Here is a 21,073-nt window from a genome sequence, read left to right on the forward strand (position 1 = left end):
TAAGTACAAAGCTCATATTAGGAAGGAGGATGTTTTGTCTAGTGTGTGATTATTTTTTTTCATGCTGGTGATTTTATCAGTAATTCTTAAAAACTGATATCCTAGGAAAAACTAATAAACATGCCAACATGCATGAAAGATCATTTTCAACATTCAGTTTAGAGCATTCATGTTCTGACAACTTTTATACTGCACTGTGCAGTGTTTTTTTCCAGGAACATCATCCTTGGAATACAAACACAATTAATTCACTTTGAGTCCTAAGCACAACAGCTGGATTTTGCAAGCAATCCAATATATCACAGTCTTATAGTCTAAGAATAAGGTGTGGCACCCTTACTAGTCCATCAGGTTTAAAAGTCTTTACCTTCTTCCCTCTCTTCCCCCCATTAAATTAAAGCCATTTCTTTTCAATAGAAATAGTCCTTTGTAATGCTGTAAATAAAATAATTCTGGATGCACAGGCATAGTTTGCATTTAAAAAAAAATCAACAATGAAAAGAAACCAGCCAAGTTTATTGTAAGCTCAATTACAAAAAAAAAAAAAAAATTATATTCACACATCATACACACAATGTAGACATCAATGCATATGTTCAGAATTCTTTCCATTTGAATTATTTACCATGTTACTGGTACCATCAGCATGAAAAAAATAGGTAATCATATAGTAGTTGGACATGGTTGTACCCCTGCTACATGACAGACTTATCTTAAAGCCGCTTTAAGTAGCTACCTGGAATTTTTTCCAAAGCAGGGATCCCTAGGCAGTGTTGACTCCAGCTCACCACCTCCAGTGCTGGCAATGAGTGCTGCTCTGGAGGAGGGAGTGGGGATGTGAGTTTCTCAGCCCAATTGTTCTCAGCTGCTGTTATGTCATCTGTCAGCTAAAATAATTGGTATGAAATCCAGCGGCCTTGAAGGAGTGCCTCTTTGCTAACCTCTGAAGTCAGTAGCCAAACATGGATAACCTAGGTTTGCAGTAAATGCACCTTGCCCAGTCCAGCAAACTGCTTGATGGCAGATTACTCACTAGCCCTGTAGGACTTCACCTCTAAGTATCAAACTTGTTGTTTCAGATAAGCTCCTAGGTGCAAGAAATCTTTGGAGTGTGAAATTGCAACCTGACATCCCAAATCCAGCACAGACCATGACACCATGTGCTTCAGTGCTTTGTTTGGGCCCTGGAAACCAATTTTATAAGCACAAGGTGTCTCCCACAAGGTTGTGCACGCCCTGCCATTCTTACTCAAGTGGGAGCCCAGGCCCACAGAGGTTCAGCTCATTCTAGGGCCACTTTAGTAAGGGTGTTTCTGGGTTGGACCTCATTTCTCTCTCAGAATTTGTGCCTGGGCTGAAAACACGGACTATGGCTTTTTGTCTGCAGCTTGGAGGCATCCAAGGCAGTAAGTCAGAGCTGGAGTTCTGCTGTCAAGTGGCCAGTGAGTCAGGGCCGTATCTGTTTGATGCCACAGGGACACCATTGTCCCAATGCTCTGCACTTCGAGTTCTCAGCTGTAGGAGTACTTACCTCTCCTAAGTGGTTATAGCTGTTACCCAAAGTTAATGCGTACGTTGTTTTCCAGACTGGATTTTGAAGATACCTATAGAAACATTTTTCCCATTGTGGCCTTAATATAGTCTTTTTACCCAGGGGTGCAGATAGATGTTACTGCTCTTTGGTCAGTATGTGAACTGACAGGCTGTAAAGTGCCTTCAGTTCAGACAGGGTGTATCACTTGGGTACAGTGTGCCAGGACACAGGCTGCAGCTGTGAGCATGCTCTCTTCTGACCAGTTCAGAAGTCTTCAGGCTCTTCTGTGCATAAATGCACTGGAGTCTGCTTTTGGTGGATGATGGGCTGCTCCCTCAGTCTAACTCAAGTCAGAATGGTGATGAGGGGCCGGATACTGCCCTGGGAAGTAGTCATTCCATTTCCTCAGCTTTTCAGCCATGCAAGGGATCCCATTCAATACAGCCACAAAACCAGTCTGTTTGCTGGTCCTGGATTATATGGGATACTCATATTGCTTAGAGTCTGCATCTGCATGGATGCAGTTTTTATTGCATGCAAAAGACCTAGGGATTTAGAGCCTTGCTCTGTAGCTCATCAGCAGTAGCACAATGCCTAAACAAGTAAAACCAATAATGTGGGACCTGTTCAAGTAATGGCCAAGTGTGCTTGCATCAGTGAACAATTTGAGGCTTTCTAAATGCATAAATTTAAGCTGGGAAGCCTTTTTCATACCTGACTGAACTAATGGGAGTTTCCCACACAAATCATCATTGTTCTTTTGAAATCTTAGTTATTTCTTTTGTTTTTCACAATGGAGAATTACTCATATGAATAAAATCTAGTAATTAATGATGAGACAAAGATTTGGCCCTCTATCCAGCAGGCACAACTACACTGGAGAGTTTGTTCATGTCCACTTCTAAAATATTTCAAGAAAAAGGTGGCTGTGGGAGGCTCAGCATATTACAATATAATGTATAAAATCATTTACTTGATAAACTTGTGCAATCCATTATTCCAGCAAAAGAAATAGTTGCAGTTTAACAAGTACAGGGGGAAACAGATATATTATTTTATTGTTATTTATTTAATTATTAATAATTATCTGATAATGTTATTAGTTCATATGTGTGTGTGTATATTTACATTATATCTACATGCATACCCACATAGATTCATAGATACATGACATACAGCTATGAAGCAGTTTCCGACTGAGAGCATCTGAATTTTAAAAAGCCATTTTGCAGTTTACTTCATCCAAATGGTTTTGTTCATTTAGAAAAATGCAGAATTCCAGCTATTTTGTTGCTTTTCTTTTCTTTTGCTTTTCTTGGTTCTGTCTTATTCCAGAAAACAAGGACATACCTTTACATACAGGCACTTTTTGTATTACAAAAAAAAAAAAATGTTGTGCATTGCAAACACAGATTGTGCCTTCACTTTTTTTTTCTTATTATGTAAACCATTCTTCCTTTTGTAGGGGATTTCATAGCAATAACATCAAGTCAATACCTGAGCGTGCATTTGTGGGTAATCCATCACTTATTACAATGTAAGTGATAAGAATCTTTTCAGTGACTCTTCTTATTAGAGAATGTGGAACTAAGTATGTCCAATAGCTCTTCTTGTGAGCGTACTGCGTAGCACATCATTATACAACCAACTTCGTGGAAAGAATGGCAGTTTGCATGCCCTGTTTAAGGGAAGTGAGTAGTGGTCTCTGGCCTTTGACCTTTTATTTGAACTATTTTTTCTAAGTCTCTTAGCATTACTGGCAATGTAGAAGCTAGCAAAAACTACTCTTGATGGATTCCAGTCTGAGTTCCCATTGTCTTACATACGAATGCATTTAATGGGCAAACCTCAAAATAAGAAATTATAAAATAAATGTAAGAAAAATAATGACTCATCTTGAGGAATATTATTCTATGAGCAAAAGCCCCATGACTTCAAAAGTGCAAGGGAACCTCTTCTGAGTAGGTGAAATTCTGACTTCTTCACCTGCTAACCTTAAATTTGTCTCAGGTCATAACAAAGTTCTTCATATTTGGATTTCTATCTTTGCAAACCTGGGAGGAAGAGGGAATATTTTGTTGACTGGCTTCTGGCTTTAAAACTGAGAAAACAATGACTACTTGAATATTCAAAATGTGAAATGTGGTTGATGGATTAGTGGGTCAGAAAAGCCCAGAGGTGCACCTCTGCTACAACCAGAGGTGCACAGTCTGTGATTCATCATAGAGAGTTTACTCATTTGCTTATAGTATAATCATGTAGTATATTTAGAATCTTTTAAAATATTTTTCATAATATGTCTTTTTATCCTCCTTTTGCAGACATTTTTATGATAACCCTATCCAGCTTGTTGGAAAATCTGCTTTTCAACACTTACCAGAACTCAGAACTCTGTACGTGTTTACTTTTTTGTCTTAATTGTCTTTATATATTGCAATATTAGAGTTCTCTCACCACAGTTGTATTGAAATGATGTTTTAAAATTCTAGGACTTTAAATGGTGCTTCACAGATAACAGAGTTTCCTGATCTGACAGGGACTACAAGTCTGGAGAGTTTGTAAGTGCTAGAGAAGTATTTTTGCTTTGTTTTATTTTTTTTTTTGGATACTGACTTATTCTAAAGAATGTCCCAAAAAAAAATTTGTTTTGCAATCTTTAAAAAGTAATCTTTTTTTTTCTTTTTTTTTTTCTAAATACTTTCAACAGGACACTCACAGGAGCACAGATCACCTCTCTCCCCAAATCAGCTTGTGACCAGTTACGTAATCTCCAAGTGCTGTACGTCTCAGTAAGATTATTACCATTACGTTAATGCAAGAGATTAATGGACAAATGAAATCATTATGATTTCAAAATTACCCAATTACTGCTATTTCTGTATATCATGTTACTTCTTAGGAATTCAGCTCAGGGAGCGGCCCCCGTGTTACTCAAAAAGTTCACAACCCACTTATCAGTCAGGATTTCCCATACATTGCTGAAAAAGATAATAACTTTGCATATTTTTAGGAAAGGGTATAACAGTTCTTGATTTTGTTTAAAAAACAACAGAACTACCTTATTTTGATCCATTCTGTCTCTCCTACAATAGTCTGGGGTTTTTTTCCTCGCTGACACAGATAATTCAGTGAAGTGAATGGAAAATATAACTGAGTAAGGAGTGCAGTTTTGAGTCCTTGTTATGCTCCTCTTTTAGTTTCTTTTCCAACCAGACATAAGTAGCTGACTGAAATTTTAATAGACTATTCCTTGGCATAGTTGGGACATAGTTTTTATACTAAATATCCAATATTATTTTAGCTTGGAGATTTCCTTGGAGTTTGCTTAATCACTAACGAAAGTAATCATGTCCGCTTCTTTGAGAATGAGCCAACAGCACTTTCCTCTATGTATTACATCACTAGGAATGTATTTGGTATTAGTTCTCCAACCAACATTGAAATAGCACTAATTATAACACATTATTTGAATACCAGTGTGGATGTTATGAACATTTCCAGGAAAAATTAAGTTTTAGTTGATGAACTCAATATAATCAGTTCCAGAACAATAAAAGACAGAAACAGAGTCTATTGCCAAAAGAAAGTCTGCACACAGACTTAAGTTTAAATATGTCCTGTATTATTCAAAAACAATAAATAATCTCAAAACAGAAGGCAAACAAATACTATAAGTAATTAATAACTTGTACAGTTCATAGTAGAGTAGGACTGTCCATTGGAAATACACATTTTTTGAGTATTACCCTGTATTATTAGAGCTGATATTTAAAAGGGTGGGGAACCAATTTAACAGCAATTTCATGTACTCAGAGTTGCTCTTTCCCCATTCTCATCAGATTGGAACATGCCAAGCCCACATTTAGGTTTGCACATTAGTTTTGCCTGTGCCATGAAGTATAATGGTGCACTGAACCCCACAAGTTACTTGGAGACTGCGATCTTGAAGGGGCTTCCTGGCTCAGATACATGCACAAACACTACAAGTGCAAATGCTGCTTTGAAAGACAATTTGTGCATCCTATCTAGCCACCAATACTTCCAAATGTGGATTAATGTATATGGAGGCTTCCTGGGTATCTGCACACCTGCAGTAAAGGTGTATGTGAGAACACGGTCCCAGCAGTCCTCAAGAGACTACCCTCAGCGCAGTTGGGTACACACCTCAACACAGGAACCAAAACCACTTGCCTTCTGCTGCTGCCAAGAGCCTACTGTATTAAGAAAGTGGGGAAAAATCCTTAAAGCTGAACAAGTAAAATATTTCCTGGAGCTGTAACAGAAACTGAGGGGAGAGGGTTTTGGTTTTGGGGTTTTTTTTTCCTATGTGTGAAGAGGGGATGTCAGTATGTACAAAATTCAAACTGATAACATACTTTTAAGAAGACCTAAGTCACAAATCTGTGCATGACAGAATAGCCACAATCCACCAGACATACCAAACATCTTTTACCTTGGCTTAAAAGCCTCCAGCTCACTTGAATTCTCCTCTGTCATGTGGACATTTGGACCACAGAGTACCTGTGAAAAATACAAAAACAGAAGCCGTAATCTTTCCTGTTGTAACAAAAAAGACAGATATATTGATGGTAGCCTTTGTGCATAGTAAAAGCAGAGTAGAATACCTTAAAAACACACACAGTCATTACTTGCTCCACTTCCACAAATCAAATATAGAATAGTCTAAATGCTCCTGTTGGAATAGTAACAGTGAAAATAAAATTTTATCGAGGAAATAAATGGGTGGAGATGAACAAGTTTTAAAGAATTTGAAACAGGAGTGAAAAGAGATTACTCTTTTACATTATAATATTGGAGAACTGTGGAAAAGGACATTTTTCCTAATTGTAGCCATAAGCTTTGTTTCTATATTCTTTTCACCAGCAAATTTCCCATTCAGTTTTCCCTGAGCAACATGTATATATAGGATGCGACTGTTGGGTGGTGGGGGCGGGTGTTTTGTTCCTTTTTTTTCCCCCTCCAATTTCTGCAAATTGCCTGGGCTTGGTTTTGATTAGTTATATTATACTATAAATCAGTCCAGATGTTTCAGCTATTCTGTAATTTGTTGAGTTTTTGCTCAAGTCTTTTTAAGGGTTTTTTTCCCCAATGTAGTGATTGATTTCAAAGTTAGTTCCAATATTTTTTTTTTAACCATTTCCCTCAGTTATAAGATATAACAGTCTAAGGATCAGAGGCAATAGCACTTAATTAAAAGTTTAGAATGGAAAGCTGAATACTGTCCATTGTGATTATTTCCAGAAAAATACAGGATCTTCTCTGAAAAAATATGAGTATATATATTTAGTAGATTATTTTAAATGGTTTAAATATTTGTCAGAATTTAAACATGATGAATATGAAGTCTGTGATGTAAATCCAATATTCCCTATGAGCAGATGGCCAGTATTGTTACTGTAAAACACTCAGCAGAAGTCTACACTTCAGGCAGGAAATCTTCAGACAATGCAAGGAATTTGCAAACGTAGAATATGGAGTTAATACATCTTGCCTTTCCCCTTCTCTCTCCTCCTCAGTTAGAAATCAAAATCTGACAGATGAGACATAAGTGAGTTTGCACATTCCTATTCTTCTGTGAGTGTGGATAAAAAAAGTTATTTTAAATTGAGCGTGAAGGTAGACAATGAAAGACCTTTTAACGTTACTTTGATGTTAATCTTTTCTTTTCATGTGTATTACAGGGATCTGTCTTATAATCTGCTGGAAGATTTACCCTGTTTTACTGCCTGTAAAAAACTCCAAAAAATGTAAGCGACAAACTACCCTTAAAAAGCTAAAAGGAAGCATCTATATACAAATGTGTTTGAGCATCATTAACTTGGTTATTGCTGGCCAATTTCACATATCCCAAATATATACCCTTACACTATATTGAAGTGGATCATAAACACAATTCAAACCACCCCAAGTGTCCTCCAAGTGCCTTTGAAACTGAGGAGATTCTTATTGCTATTTCAGTGACTTGCATCATAATGAAATCAGTGAAATCAAAGCAGACACTTTTCAGCAGCTGGCTGCTCTTCGGTCTCTGTGAGTACAGCCCTAACAGCCATTCACCCTGGTTCTCAAAAACATGGGGTATATAGTGTCTGCTCACTATATGCCTCAAAACGTCCTTGTTTCTGTTTTTCCTCACTTTGATCTTTCACCCATTAGGTCGTAACTGTGAAAGGAGAACTAACATTGTGAAGTTCAGCATCTGCAACAATGAATTCAAAGATGTAAACTTATAGCTATAAAACCTGTTACTTTTAAATGTATCTGATGGAGGTGAAGAGAGAGAGTGAGCCAGAGCTGGTATCTGTTGGCAGGTTCACCCAATAATCAGCTCTAGGGAGCATGAAATCTTTTTATAGAGAACAGTGTCTTAAGAAATAGAGTCCAGTCATGTGCAGGTTTCTAGCTTTCACACAGACCCATGTGCTAGCAGAGTAATTTTGTCAAGAAATTACTCATGGTTGTAAGTTTTTGCAGGATCAAACCCACACTTTTTTTTTTAAGAGTTGCTTTCAGTCTGTTTGATTTTTCAGGGGTGATGAAGATTGAGATTAGGAAGTTAAGCCCGTTGACAATGGATTTGCTGTTCTTAGTCACATCATGAGGACCTCTTAGAAGTAGTCCATATACCCCACCCTTCTTTCTGCTGCCTTAGAAAGCTGTGAAGCAGACTGAAAATAACTGCCTTACACTGTAGAAGGCATTAAGATGTTTTAAGAAAGTTGTCACTTTAATAACTAACACCATTAACTGACTAACATAATTTAAACATGGAAAAAAGATTTTGCACTATGAGATATGCAGAAGCTTATTGAAAATATTTGCATGCAATTAACACCTTTTTTATATTTAGGCCTTCTAATCAAGTGTATGAAAACTTCTATATTCCCTCAGTGGGTATGTAATTTTCCACTCACTTTTCTTGTAGGGATTTAGCTTGGAACAAAATTAAAATTATTCACCCCAATGCCTTCTCCTCTTTACCATCTCTGATCAAACTGTAAGTATTTGTGTATCTTTTACATTCAAATTTTCACATTTTTCTTCCAGGAGCATACAAAAATTTAATAACTTGATGCCCTAGCAGAAATTGAGACTTTCTCTATTCTAATCTTCCGTTCTGTTGAATCCATATCTAAATGCCTGCTTTCTTGTACTTCACCAATTCCCATAGGTGTTATAGCAAAGCTGCATATTAACACTGTGTAATCAGAGTGATTTGGGGTCCATGAAGAACACCAGTGTATCTGCCTTTCTTCATTGAATTTGTTAGCAGTTTAGTCTCTTGTAGAAGTGGGGAATATTTCCTGTTAGTTGTGCTCCAGGACTAAGAAATTGAATTCAAAATTAAATAAGAAACATTTTCTAGTATGTATCTTTATTTCACCATTCCTCATTGATTGGAATAGTTTTTCTTCTTTAGTAATTCAGCGAAAGTAGTTGGTGGTCAAAACATCAGCAACCAATTTTGCAGGCCTTGTTCACAAGCACTTCTCAGTCCTTACTAACTTTTCCTTACTTCCCACTGTCCTTTTAATGTCTCTTTAAGGTGAATCCCTGAGGCACTGGGTGTCTGGGGAATATATGGTGTATGGGAAAATTCCTCTGGAGTCATCCTGCTGCATGGTTGTCACAAAGATACACTGCTGGGCATTTGCTCACAGATAAGCCAGTAACTGCTGGGAAACCTAAATTTGGAAAGGGGTGTTCAAAAGCAAAAGTAAAGCCTCCTCTCTGAATGGTGCACTGAAAAATGTCCATAAAGACAATATTGTCCATGACATCACTTTTGGGGCCCTCCTACTTTGTGAGGTGAGCAATAAATTGTAGCTTTGGTCAATAGCATAGAACAGTCAGAGAGGGTTAAAGAAAAAAGCCCTTTAACACACACACACACACACACACCCCCACACACACCCACACACACAGACCCCCCCACACACACCCACCACACACACACACGCGCGCGCGCGCGCGCGCGCGCGACCAGTATTTCACCTTTGGTATTTAACTATGTTGTGAGCAAGAGGACACACATTAAACCAGATAGGTAGAAGACCAGTCCATCAACATACCTTATTATATGTCTAGCCCTTAGATTTCAGTAGATAGACCAAGAGACAGGAACTTTGCTGTTCAGCCTTGGGCATAGAAGCATTTTGGCAGCATCAGACTCCCCTTCTTCCTCCTTCTTGACTGATGACCATCTTAAGTATTGCAGTGTAGATCATTGTGAAGAGGACTGAAAAAGCTCATAGAATAAATAGGAGGGGGAGAAATAAACAGAATACCTCTGGACTTCCCCCTCTGATTACTTTACCATATCTCCTTGATCACTCTCACTTTTCATTCACCTGTTTTACTTTCCCCAAGTTACCTAGTTCATCTGTGCTGTCTTCCCTCAGCTCCTCAGACAAACCTCAGCTTAGAACTGTCACCTTTATCTACTTCAGCCCAGACCCATCCTACCCTGAAACACATGTCTTCCCTGTACACCTGACCTGCTTCCTGTGGAGCTTTCAGAGCAGCCGTGCCCTCTAGCATCACACTGAATCTTTTAAACTGCGGGAAGCTGTTCTGGTACTGGCTTCCTTTAATTCAAACGATCTAATGAACAGATTTTAAATTCATTTGCTGGTCTCAAAACTGGCACTATGAATGTTTGGTGTCAAAATTTGGCAACAGAGACTTAGCTAACTGCTAAATATTACTGTTAGCTTTCGGCTAGACACATACGTGCATACTCCTGAGTGGTGTTGCAGCTTTGCTCTGCTGACTGGGACCTCTGTTTAATGCAGTCATTTTTGACTGAGCTAGAAAAGTCTGACCAGTTTTTCCAATGTGACATTTCTAGTGCTCAGGAAAAAAAATGAAAACTCATAAGCTGATTTTTATTTGCTGTTATGCAGGGATGTGTCATCCAACCTTTTGTCCTCTTTTCCTGTGACGGGGCTACATGGTTTAACTCATTTAAAATTAACAGGAAATCATGCCCTACAAAGTTTGATATCATCTGAAAATTTTCCAGAACTCAAGTGAGTATATCATTAAAACTAATAAGCCACATTTGTGTTCATGTGCAATGGAAGGTGTGTCAGTGTGTAACGCATGTTACTTCGTATCGTCAGTCTTTGATCTGTACTATTAAAACTAAAGCAAATATGATAAAAATGATAGACTTCTTTTATTATGCTCACTTTTAACTGAAGAAACTATGAAGGGTTTTGAAATATTAACCCCAGTACTTGCTTAATACGAGCCACATCTGCTTCCTGGTGATATGTTTCAAAAGCTGTTAAAACAATATTGCTAGCAGCTTAGTGATATGTCCTTCTTCTACTAGACTGTGCTTACAGAACTTCCATTATATTTAATAAGAACACAGCAAATATCAAGGGAAGAATATACTCCTGAAGTTCCAAAATATTTGGCCTCTTTCGTTTGAACATGTTTTTTCTGTAATCTTTTGATTAAGATTCAGATAATACTTTGCCATTATTACTAAAACATTTTGACGCTAGTAATTTTCTGCTGGATGGTCTGTGGTACAGGAAGGAAATGTTCTCTAGAGATCATATGTGGCTCTGCCCATCACTGGATGACCATGGAGAAATCACAGTAAAGACAGTTTTGCCTCTGACTTCAGGGTATTTGGGAATGTCCCCTAACTCTCCCCTGTTTTTATATTTTAACTAGAGGATGACAAGTGCAACATACATTTTTTCTATGTTTTAATGTAAAAGGTTTGATATCATAAAATTTGAAACATTTAAATAGTGTGCACATGGTTACAGAATCACAGAATGGTTGAGGTTGGAAGGCACCTCTGGAGGTCATCTTGTCCAACCCCCCCTGCTCAAGCAGGGTCACCTGGAGCCAGTTGCCCAGGACCATGTCCAGACGGCTTTTGAATATCTCCAAGGATGGAGACTCCATCCGTATGTCCTCACTAGATTTATCTTTTGCACTGGAAAAGTCTCATGGGTCTTAGCAGGCAGACAACTCAAGGAGACTTTACCACTGATGAAAAGGACTGCAGTGTTTGGAGTTATCAATAAGGGGGTCATGAGTAGAAGTGCAGAGATGATTAAAGCTCTGCCTACAACACTGGAGGGATCCACACTAGAACACTTCTGTGATGGCATGTTAATATAAACAGAGAGAAGAGCTGCAAAAAATGTTTCCAAGGTTAGGAAACAATGCCTTAAAAGACTTAATAAACCCAGTATTTGTAGTTTGTCACAGAAGAGATTGGGTAGTGACTTCACAGTGTGTGAAACTACTCTATATACATAAACATTCAAAGTACTACAGGCCTTATGCCTTTCTCACACTAGAGACCTTCAGATGGGTCTGAGATGTCAAGAAGCAAGTACCATAAGAAATCATGAATGGTTGAGGCTGAGCTAATGCCATAGTTCTTCTTCTCTTACTGACTTTGCCCACATGTTGAGGCAGGTGACAGTTCTAAAATGCCTGAAGGTTCTTTAACAGAATGTAAACACAAGAAAATGGATTACTCCAACCTAGCAAATATATAGTGATGTATATACCATGGCCTAGAGGCAATAAGAGGTGCTGCAGGAGTCCTAGAATAATCCACTATCCAACTGAATTATAATTCTTTTATCAAAATTATACTTCATATTATTTTTCCACCAGTAAAATCATGTACATTGCTCAAATGCAACTACAGTGTATTTAGTCTGGGTAAGTAGTTAACAAGGATGTGTCAGGCAGTAGCTTAAGTCTTAAAAAAAGATATAAAAGTGGGATTAATATATCTAGAGTTGATTAACGTCTGTAAGAACAAATGATACCCAGTCAGGAGAGAATGGGGTAAAATCCTGACCTGGAGTCTGCAGGACTTTCATCATGAATCAAAATGAGGCCAGGACTTCACACAGGATCACTGCACAGACAATGCATGAAGCACCAAACTTGAACAGAGATCTAAAACAAAATGAAATTTCACCCTTTGTAATTGTTGGAACTAGACAGTGGTTCCAACATTAAAGACAAATTCCTGCATAAAAGCTTCCTGCTCATCTAAATGGGTCATTGCTGTTCAGTACACAGACACATCAAAGAGCTGAGCATCCTCTGCCCCACCTTCAGCAATGGCACGAGAATGCTATACAGAGCTGAGCCCAGCCTGCTATGGCAAGCTTTGAGGAAGTAAAGTCAGGCTGCCAGCCACTCCTTCTTTATCTGGTGCTTTAATTCAACGCTGTAAAGAACTCAGTGATTTGCTCCATCCATTATAACTGTGCCTTCGCATTCACCGTCAACCCCACACCTTTGTGAGGTAGAAAATGACATTATGTTCTCTGCTGCTTAATCTAAAAACAGAAAAAAGAACCATTCCTTGCTGCAGAAAAAAAATTGTCAAGGATACATATATCATCAGTAAGATAAGCAGTACATAAAAATAAATTCAGCCAGTGTTTCTAAAATAGTTTAATTTGACAAAGTCCAAATCTAATCACCCACTTCAAATAAGCACCAGCCATAAAAAAGACGTCTTCCAGCATTGTATGGCTGAGAGTTGCTTCCTTTTTTTTTTTCTTGTTAAATGTAGCTTTTGCGAGAAAGAAACTCCTCTGTCACCAGGAAGAGCTGATACTAATTTCTCTGCATTGCAAAGTATGTTTTGACCTCTGTGTTCTGGGTCCCAGTCATTCTGTGCAATTATGCTTTGCACACAGATTCGGAAGCATTCATCCATTTGAGGCCTATACGCATATCCTACGAACCCAGGGGAAAAAAACCCAAAAACTGTTCAGGTTTAAGAAAGGATGCTAGAAAGACCTACAGAGAGGATAAGAACTGGGAGTCTTGCTCTTTATAGATAATTTAAAAGTGGTGGGTTTTTTTGGCTACTTCATCAAAGTAATGGACCAGAACAATGTGAGAGGTCCGTGTTTCCAGTGTATGACAGGCCAGCAGGCTGGTAGAAGCGCAACTGCATCTGAAAATCTGTCATTATTAAGCACACAGAGCTGTTTGAATAACCAGAGTATACATTTCTGTTAGTCCCTGGGACCTAAAATATCCACTAGCTGTTCATTTCCCCATCTGTATCAATGTCTTCCAAAAGGTCTGAAGCCACAAGTTGCAGTGATCACCTTGCAGAACTGTCAGTGTTTCTTTTGATAAGGTTTTTTTGTTGTTGTTGCTTGTGGGGATTTTTTTCAGAAAACAGGCATTTTCAGCCTGGAGAAGAGGAGGCTGAGGGGAGACCTTATCGCTCTCTACAATCACCTGAAAGGGGGTTGCAGAGAGGTGGGTGTTGGCCTCTTCCCCCAAGTGACTAGCGGCAGGACAAGAGGAAATGGCCTCAAGTTGCACCAGGGGAGGTTCAGGCTGGATATTAGGAAAAATTTCTTTACTGAGAGAGTGGTGAGACACCGGAATAAGCTGCCCAGGGAAGTGGTGGAGTCACCCTCACCGGAGGTGTTCAAGGAACGTGTGGATGAGGCATTGTGGGACATGGTTTAATGGGCATGGTGGTGTTGGGTTGATGGTTGGACTTGATGATCTTACAGGTCTTTTCCAGCTGTAGTGCTTCTATGATTCTGTGATTTCTACTTGGGGATTGGGATTGGTTTTAGTCCATGTGACTAGCTATGGGTCAGTCTAGTAATCTGTGCGTTTAATAATAGTTTATTTAAAAAGAGCTTCCGGAAATGTGTTCAAAAATGTTTAATCGAGGTAATATCATTATTTTAAAAGATGGCATGCACAGAAATGAGTTAGAAATTAAATATTTAAATCTGCTGGCGTGAGGTTGCTTGATAGTTAGATCTTGGTTATCTTGAACTTTTGTTGGAGTACCTTAAAAATACCTTATGCAGATTTTTGTACTGGGTACAAGGGTACAGATTATTATTGCTAATTCCCAACAGAAATGTAAGTATATAGAAGCTAAATGCCCCAAAATGCACTAATTTAAAAATTGCTTTAGAGCTTAGGGTTCCGTTTATTCCCCTTTGTACCAAGCTTTTGGCTAGCGCACAAGTGTAAGTCCTGTTGGTACTGGGCCTAATTCAGACTGATTTCTTTGCAGATTTTCCAGGGGGTTAGCGGTTGCTTGGAATGCTCATTCTGCTAATTTACATGATTAACCTGTTGAAAGTAATCTGATAGGAGGATCTAGTTCTATTTTATTCCTTTTAAGTTAAGTCTGAATAACTTCTAATCACTTCTTTATCTTTGAGTTTTTTGGTTTATTGGGCTTTTGGAATTAAGGTGAGTTGTTAGGTTTTACTATCTACTATTGGCAAAATGTGCAAATGAAGTATCTCTGCTTCCAAAGCACAAAATATATCCAAGGAATAGAAGAAGTAGTTTACAGAACTTGAATATATGTAGCTCTTCTATGCTACCCCAGAATTTGCACATCCCCAAAGGAATTAAATTCAAAACATACTGGAAATGAGCAATTTTCTGACAAAAGAAGCCCTCAAAATCATTGAAACTCACTGACCTATACTCAGTTATGTGTTAGGAATACCAATGGTCTTAAAAGAGTTAGGAATGAGCATCCAGTGTCCTGCAACGACCATGCTCATTTCTAAGACAATTAATAAAGTAAAACCTTTTCTTCAGTGACATCTGTTTTCACACACAGCGCCCTTCTGATTCATTCACGTTTTGGTTTAGAACACTGCTTTCTTGATCTGTGCACAAGGACAATCTCCTTTTTGCCATCTTACTGTGAAAAGAGTCAGATGTAGAAAGAGGTGGATGAAGTCTGAATTCCAAAAGATCTCATTCTCCCAAAACTGGAGAAATTCCATTTGGGAAATGATGTTTTGGTTTTGCCTGTTAGGCAGGTAGATGCAGTTGTGATCTTTGGATCTGCTTTTTTAAAAGAAACCATTAAGAAAGTAACATGGAGAAACTGTTGAGTTACACTGTAAAATTATTCAAAACCATAAAATAGAAATACAGCCCTAAGAGTAACATTCACCTAAGGCACATATCTTCCACTTTCATATCTCCTGTAAAAATGCATAAGAAAACTTCATTGTGCTTTTACTAAAATTAGCCTAGAAATCATCTGCATTTCTGATGTGGAATTTTATTTGTGAGTCCTCGTTTTGTATTATCATGACTGATTTTTACCCATAGATACTTTTACTTTCAGTCATGGTTATTAAAACAAGTTCCTTTGTGCTAACAGTAGAGGAGCAGTACAATCCAGTAACTCTGGTGCTAGAGCAGTATCATGGCATGCTTCCTTATTCTTCTACAGGGTCATGGAAATGCCTTATGCTTATCAGTGCTGTGCCTTTGGAGCTTGTGAAAGCCACTACAAAATCTCCAGCCAATGGAACAAAGATGAGAATAGCAGCATTGACGATTTTCACAGGAAGGATGCTGGGTTGTTACAAATTCAAGGTAATCGTCATCTTTGGCTTTTAAATCTACCTGAAGGCTGTGAGTAGCCTATGATGTTAAACAAATCCAATACTCCTTTACAGTCACAGAGGCAGCCTCTCCCTCTCTCTTGACCGATGATATGTTATTCAAGCATTCCTATGCTTAGCAAACTCATTTTTTCAGGTCTGCCTTTCAAAAATCTCACTCGCTCATCTTTCCATCCAAATAATAACTATAATAATGTGGGAAGTGAAATCTTCCCTTTATGTGAGAGACGGGGAAGTGGTGCTGGTATGTAACCCCATACAAAAGCAGGCCAGCAAAGATCTAGTTTCTTGCCAGCCTTGGAAGTAGCAACACATCTTTGGCTCTCTTGCTGTCCACATGCTTCAGGATGAGTCACAGAGCTTATGTGGCTACTTTGGCATAGCTGCCGATATTTTTTTCCCAGCACTTCCTGGGTACCAGAGAGTGCATCTGCTCTCCAGGATAGAAGACTACTGTATTTTTCTTCCCCTTCCACACAAGGTCTGTTACTTGACCTCTTACCCGTTACATAGGCGCACACATACATGTTATACCATCCTGCTGCTTTCTGTGCTATCCTTGCTCCTGCAAACCAGTAACTAAGAGTTCAGGGCTAGCACCAGCAAGAACAGAGCCAAGAACATGTGGTAGAGCGAGGACATAAGAAACACAGAAAAACTTGTGTTAATTCTTAGTAGCCTGGCACAACAGCAGAATTAATATTTTAAACTCCTTCCTAGGCAGTTGTCACACTGCAAATTAGGTAATAGAGAATGTACCTGTAAGTGATTATTTTCAGAGAAGTGGCAGTGCCAACTTTTCAAATAACGCTGAGTACAGTAATTCAAAACCAAGTAGGCATATGTCTGCTTCTGCTCACAGTTTGGCAGGCAAAGGGACAAGACCAGGACTTAAATACCACAGACATTTTTGCAATTTGTACTAAAAGAAGTTTTCCTGAAAATTGCAGTATCAAATCTAGGTATTTTCGCCCCCACAGATGAGCGTGACTTTGAAGATTTTTTTCTTGACTTTGAAGAAGATTTGAAAGCTCATCATTCAGTTCAATGCTCACCTTCTCCAGGTATGAAACTGCCATACAGATAGGAATCCAAGCACAGTATTACCAGATATTCTAGATGCAGAACAAACTCTGAGTCTGATACTAGGATAGTAACATGATGTTTTGCAATAATTTGATGAGATTAATACAAATAGATTGCACAATAATATAAAATTTTGCATTAAAGTCCAGAAAACTGTTCAGCTACTAAATTCATCTATGAATGTAGCAGAAGTTTTACCCAGTCCTCAAGCAGATCCTCACTCTGGATCCCTTTTCACAGGAATTGATCCCCTTATCAGGAGAATGAGAGAGCCAAGACACAGATAATAAAGGGGAGCAGAATCTTTGCTTGCTCAGTCTTTTGCAAAGCTGAAGTAATTCTTCTGAACTTAGCTTAGAGTTAGTCTACACTTGAGCTTCTTGAACAACACACAGTTTAGTTCAATGTCTAGGAAATACCAAACACTACTGTATTGATGTACGCAGTCTATTACAAAGGAACCCCAGCACCGCCATTTTCTTTATAGAATAGTGCATCCCTGGCTTTGCAGTGTGGCAGAAAGGAAAAAGAAATATAGCTATTGAATTGCAAAGCTACAGGCAACCAATTCCACTGAAAGTTTCCATTAAGTCACGGAAAGAAACATGTCTTTGGAAGGTCGCTTCTAGCTTTAACAGCCGTGGTCGTAAGTTTTGCTTACGTGATTCAGCGAACATTTTCCCTAGTTTCATTGTGAAACATGAATAAAAAAACCCAAGTGACGACTAGTACTTCAGCATTCATTCCAAGCCAAGATTCTTGTTTGTAAGAGCAAATAATAATAATAAATTTTTAAAAGTTATGTAAAGAGGAATGGAAGAGCCAGGAAGCCAAAGAATTTTGAACCATTTGACTATCACATATTCTCTATGGCCTAAATATAACCACTGAGTTCACGAAAACATTGCTGTCTTTAAGGTGAGTTATCACCAGACCCAAGAGAAAAATTTAGCTTCCGTGCTGATCTTTCAAATGGTATCTTAGAAAAACTTGCAAATTGACACAATAGATGTTTATGCCTACTTGATGGGAACAGCTGTAGTCATATGGAGTACATCTCAGCTGCAGGGTATGTGTCTTCATGGAGAAGCACAGACCACTGTGAAGGACTTGCTTTGAGAGAGCATAGCTGGCTGGTGTTAAGATAAATAATGTTTTTCAGACTGCAGAGCATTCAGCTTCAGCTGCACAGCATATGCACCTCAATTCTATGAGAATACACAGCAAGCTTCAATCATAATGATCTGACTTCAGCTACAAGTGATCAGAAGCCCCTCCAAAAAGGCAGCACTTCCAAATGCAAAGACAGCTTCAAGTTTTCTTGGACTGTGTTATAAGGTAGCAAAAGTGCATCTGTCCATATCCATTACATCACACTTCACCGGGACTCATTAGCAACCTGTCCTAGTTTAGTGAGAGTATCTTTTTCAGGTTTTTTCACACACTGACAAACATCACAGCATTTCTTGAAACTACAGGCTGGTCATTCACATTGCACTTGTACTGCTAGGCAAAAAAAAAAAAAAGCATAGACAATTCGGGTCAAGGGACAAAGACTCATGTGTACTAGTAATGCAACATGCATATAAGCAGCTTGTTATCAAGGTCTCGGATTACTCCAAAGAAGAGCAAATTTCCAGCTCCCCTTTTGGACTGAAATTCACTGCTTGGCTGTGCTGTGAACCTGAGAAGCGTGAAATTTAATGTCTTAGGAAGCAGAAAATTATTTTTTAGTTTACATGGGTTTCCCTTGCCCCTTTTATTTTGTCATTACAGGTCCCTTCAAACCATGTGACCATCTGTTTGGTAGCTGGCTGATCAGAATTGGAGTGTGGACCATAGTGGTTTTGACCTTTATTTGCAATGCACTCGTGTCTGTTACAGTTTTCCGATCTCCATTGTGTGTGTCCTCCATAAAACTTTTGATCGGTTTAATAGCTATTGTAAATACCTTGATGGGTCTGGCCAGCGGAGTACTGGCTAGCGTGGATGCATCAACTTTTGGTAGCTTTGCTCAGTACGGAGCACGGTGGGAAAGTGGAATTGGTTGCCAAATAACTGGCCTTCTCTCCATTTTTGCTTCAGAGGCTTCCATTTTCCTCCTTACCCTAGCTGCACTTGAACGTGCATTCTCTGTAAAGCAGGCTACAAAGTTTGAAACAAAATCCTCCATTGCTAGTGTAAAAATTGCCATTTTCTTTTGCTTTATGTTAGCACTAATCATTGCAGTGATACCACTCCTCACGGGGAGTGAGTATGGGGTTTCTCCGCTTTGTTTACCACTGCCATTTGGAGAACCCACTGCTATGGGCTACATGGTAGCACTAGTATTGCTGAACTCCCTTTGTTTTCTGGTAATGACTATTGCTTATACAAAGCTCTACTGTAGTTTAGAAAAGGGAGAGTTAGACAACATTTGGGATTGCTCTATGGTCAAACATATAGCCTTGCTACTTTTTACTAATTGCATTCTTTATTGCCCTGTGGCCTTCTTATCTTTTTCCTCCTTACTGAACCTCACTTTTATCAGCCCAGAAGTGATTAAGTCAGTACTGCTAGTTATTGTCCCACTGCCTGCATCTCTAAACCCACTCTTTTATATACTTTTTAATCCACACTTTAAGGGGGACTTGGGAAGTCTGCGAAAGCAAACTTTGTTATGGAGGAGATCAAAACATGCTAGTCTGATCTCTGTGAATTCAGAAGACATAGAAAAACAATCTTGTGACTCAACACAAGCATTGGTAACCTTCACAAGTGCCAGCATATCATATGACATGCCTACCAGCAATTCACTAATGCCATCGTCTTATCAAATGACAGAAAGCTGCAATCTTTCTTCAGTCGCATTTGTTCCATGTCGCTAGTTTCAGTGGCAGTACAGCAAATATCTATGTTTACAAATTTTTTAATCCTGAAAGTAAGTATGGGTGTGTGTATACAAGCTAGAGAGTGCCTCTGAATTATTGTTACACACATCAGAAAACAGGCAGTGACAAAACTTGCAGCAGGCTGAAAATCCAACACTTGAGCCTTCTCAGCCTGTTTCTGAAATGCTGGGATGAAGAGAGAAACTGAAAGCTGCTGCAGTTTGTGCGGTTGTATCAGCTGCTCTCTTTTAAAGTAGCACTACTCAGAAAGGGTATCAGCTGGTCAAGAGCAAAAATGCCACGTTAAATTGGTAAGCTTTTTTTTCAAAGCATCACCTGGTACAGTTTGTTTTCAGGGGCTGGGGTTTTTTTCCCATTTATTGTAGTTTGGTTTTAATAATAGTTTTTCAGTGCCATGATTGTTTTTATAAGCATCTGTGTATGGTGGTCATTCAGCAAGGTATCTAAGTGGAAGAGTAGTCCTGTTCAAGTCCTAAAGGTCCTGCAGAATAGACTTTGGTGAAGTTCCATGTTTGATAAAGCTGAATTAACAGTTTAACTGGCATTGGGTTTGGATTTTAGAAGTCATTTGACTTGACAAAGCATTTTTAATTGTCAGCTAAACCTACAAAATTAACATGGTGTGAAAAAAGTTAATCAAGATCCTGTTAAGGGCTTAAAATGTAATTGCAAATGGCAAGCCAATGTCACATTGATATTTTTCTAGTGAGGTTCTGCACAGTTTGGTCCTGAATTGCTACCATGCCAGTAGAATTACTCCCAGAATTACTGCTGATAAAATTGGCAGATGACTCCTAGAATTTGAGGGTGGAAAATATCACATAGAAAGTCATCACTACAAAAAGACTGGCATGCTGAGGGCAATTAAAGGACACCAAAGACACTCACATAGAAACATTCATCTAAGGTCATTTATCTAGGAACAAAAACTGTAGTCCTGCTCATGGCATGATCACTGTGAAACAGTGATTCTAGAAAGCCTCTAGTTCACGGTCACTAGTCAGTTGAAGATTTAGAGGCCACTGTGTCCTTTTGACTAAGGATAGCCAATATCCTTAGCCAAGGTAATATCAAGTAGGAGTGAAGAGGTGGTATGACCTGTGTTCTTA

At 38.7% G+C, this 21,073-nt stretch overlaps 1 protein-coding gene across 1 annotated transcript in view; it reads left to right on the forward strand.

Moving 5' to 3' along the window:
- LGR5 (leucine rich repeat containing G protein-coupled receptor 5) overlaps positions 1-19,940 on the forward strand; it is a 93,094-nt gene extending 73,154 nt beyond the window's left edge. Inside the window, exons 8-18 of the mRNA XM_059816428.1 lie at positions 3,000-3,071; positions 3,856-3,927; positions 4,024-4,092; positions 4,242-4,313; positions 7,237-7,302; positions 7,514-7,585; positions 8,481-8,552; positions 10,462-10,587; positions 15,813-15,958; positions 16,968-17,051; positions 18,850-19,940. Coding sequence (XP_059672411.1) covers positions 3,000-3,071; positions 3,856-3,927; positions 4,024-4,092; positions 4,242-4,313; positions 7,237-7,302; positions 7,514-7,585; positions 8,481-8,552; positions 10,462-10,587; positions 15,813-15,958; positions 16,968-17,051; positions 18,850-19,940 — 1,942 coding nt within the window. The remainder of the gene's footprint in view (positions 1-2,999; positions 3,072-3,855; positions 3,928-4,023; positions 4,093-4,241; positions 4,314-7,236; positions 7,303-7,513; positions 7,586-8,480; positions 8,553-10,461; positions 10,588-15,812; positions 15,959-16,967; positions 17,052-18,849) is intronic.
- Positions 19,941-21,073: the final 1,133 nt, after the last annotated feature.

The sequence above is a fragment of the Gavia stellata genome, chromosome 4, assembly GCF_030936135.1.
Source record: "Gavia stellata isolate bGavSte3 chromosome 4, bGavSte3.hap2, whole genome shotgun sequence".
Lineage (NCBI taxonomy): Eukaryota > Metazoa > Chordata > Aves > Gaviiformes > Gaviidae > Gavia > Gavia stellata.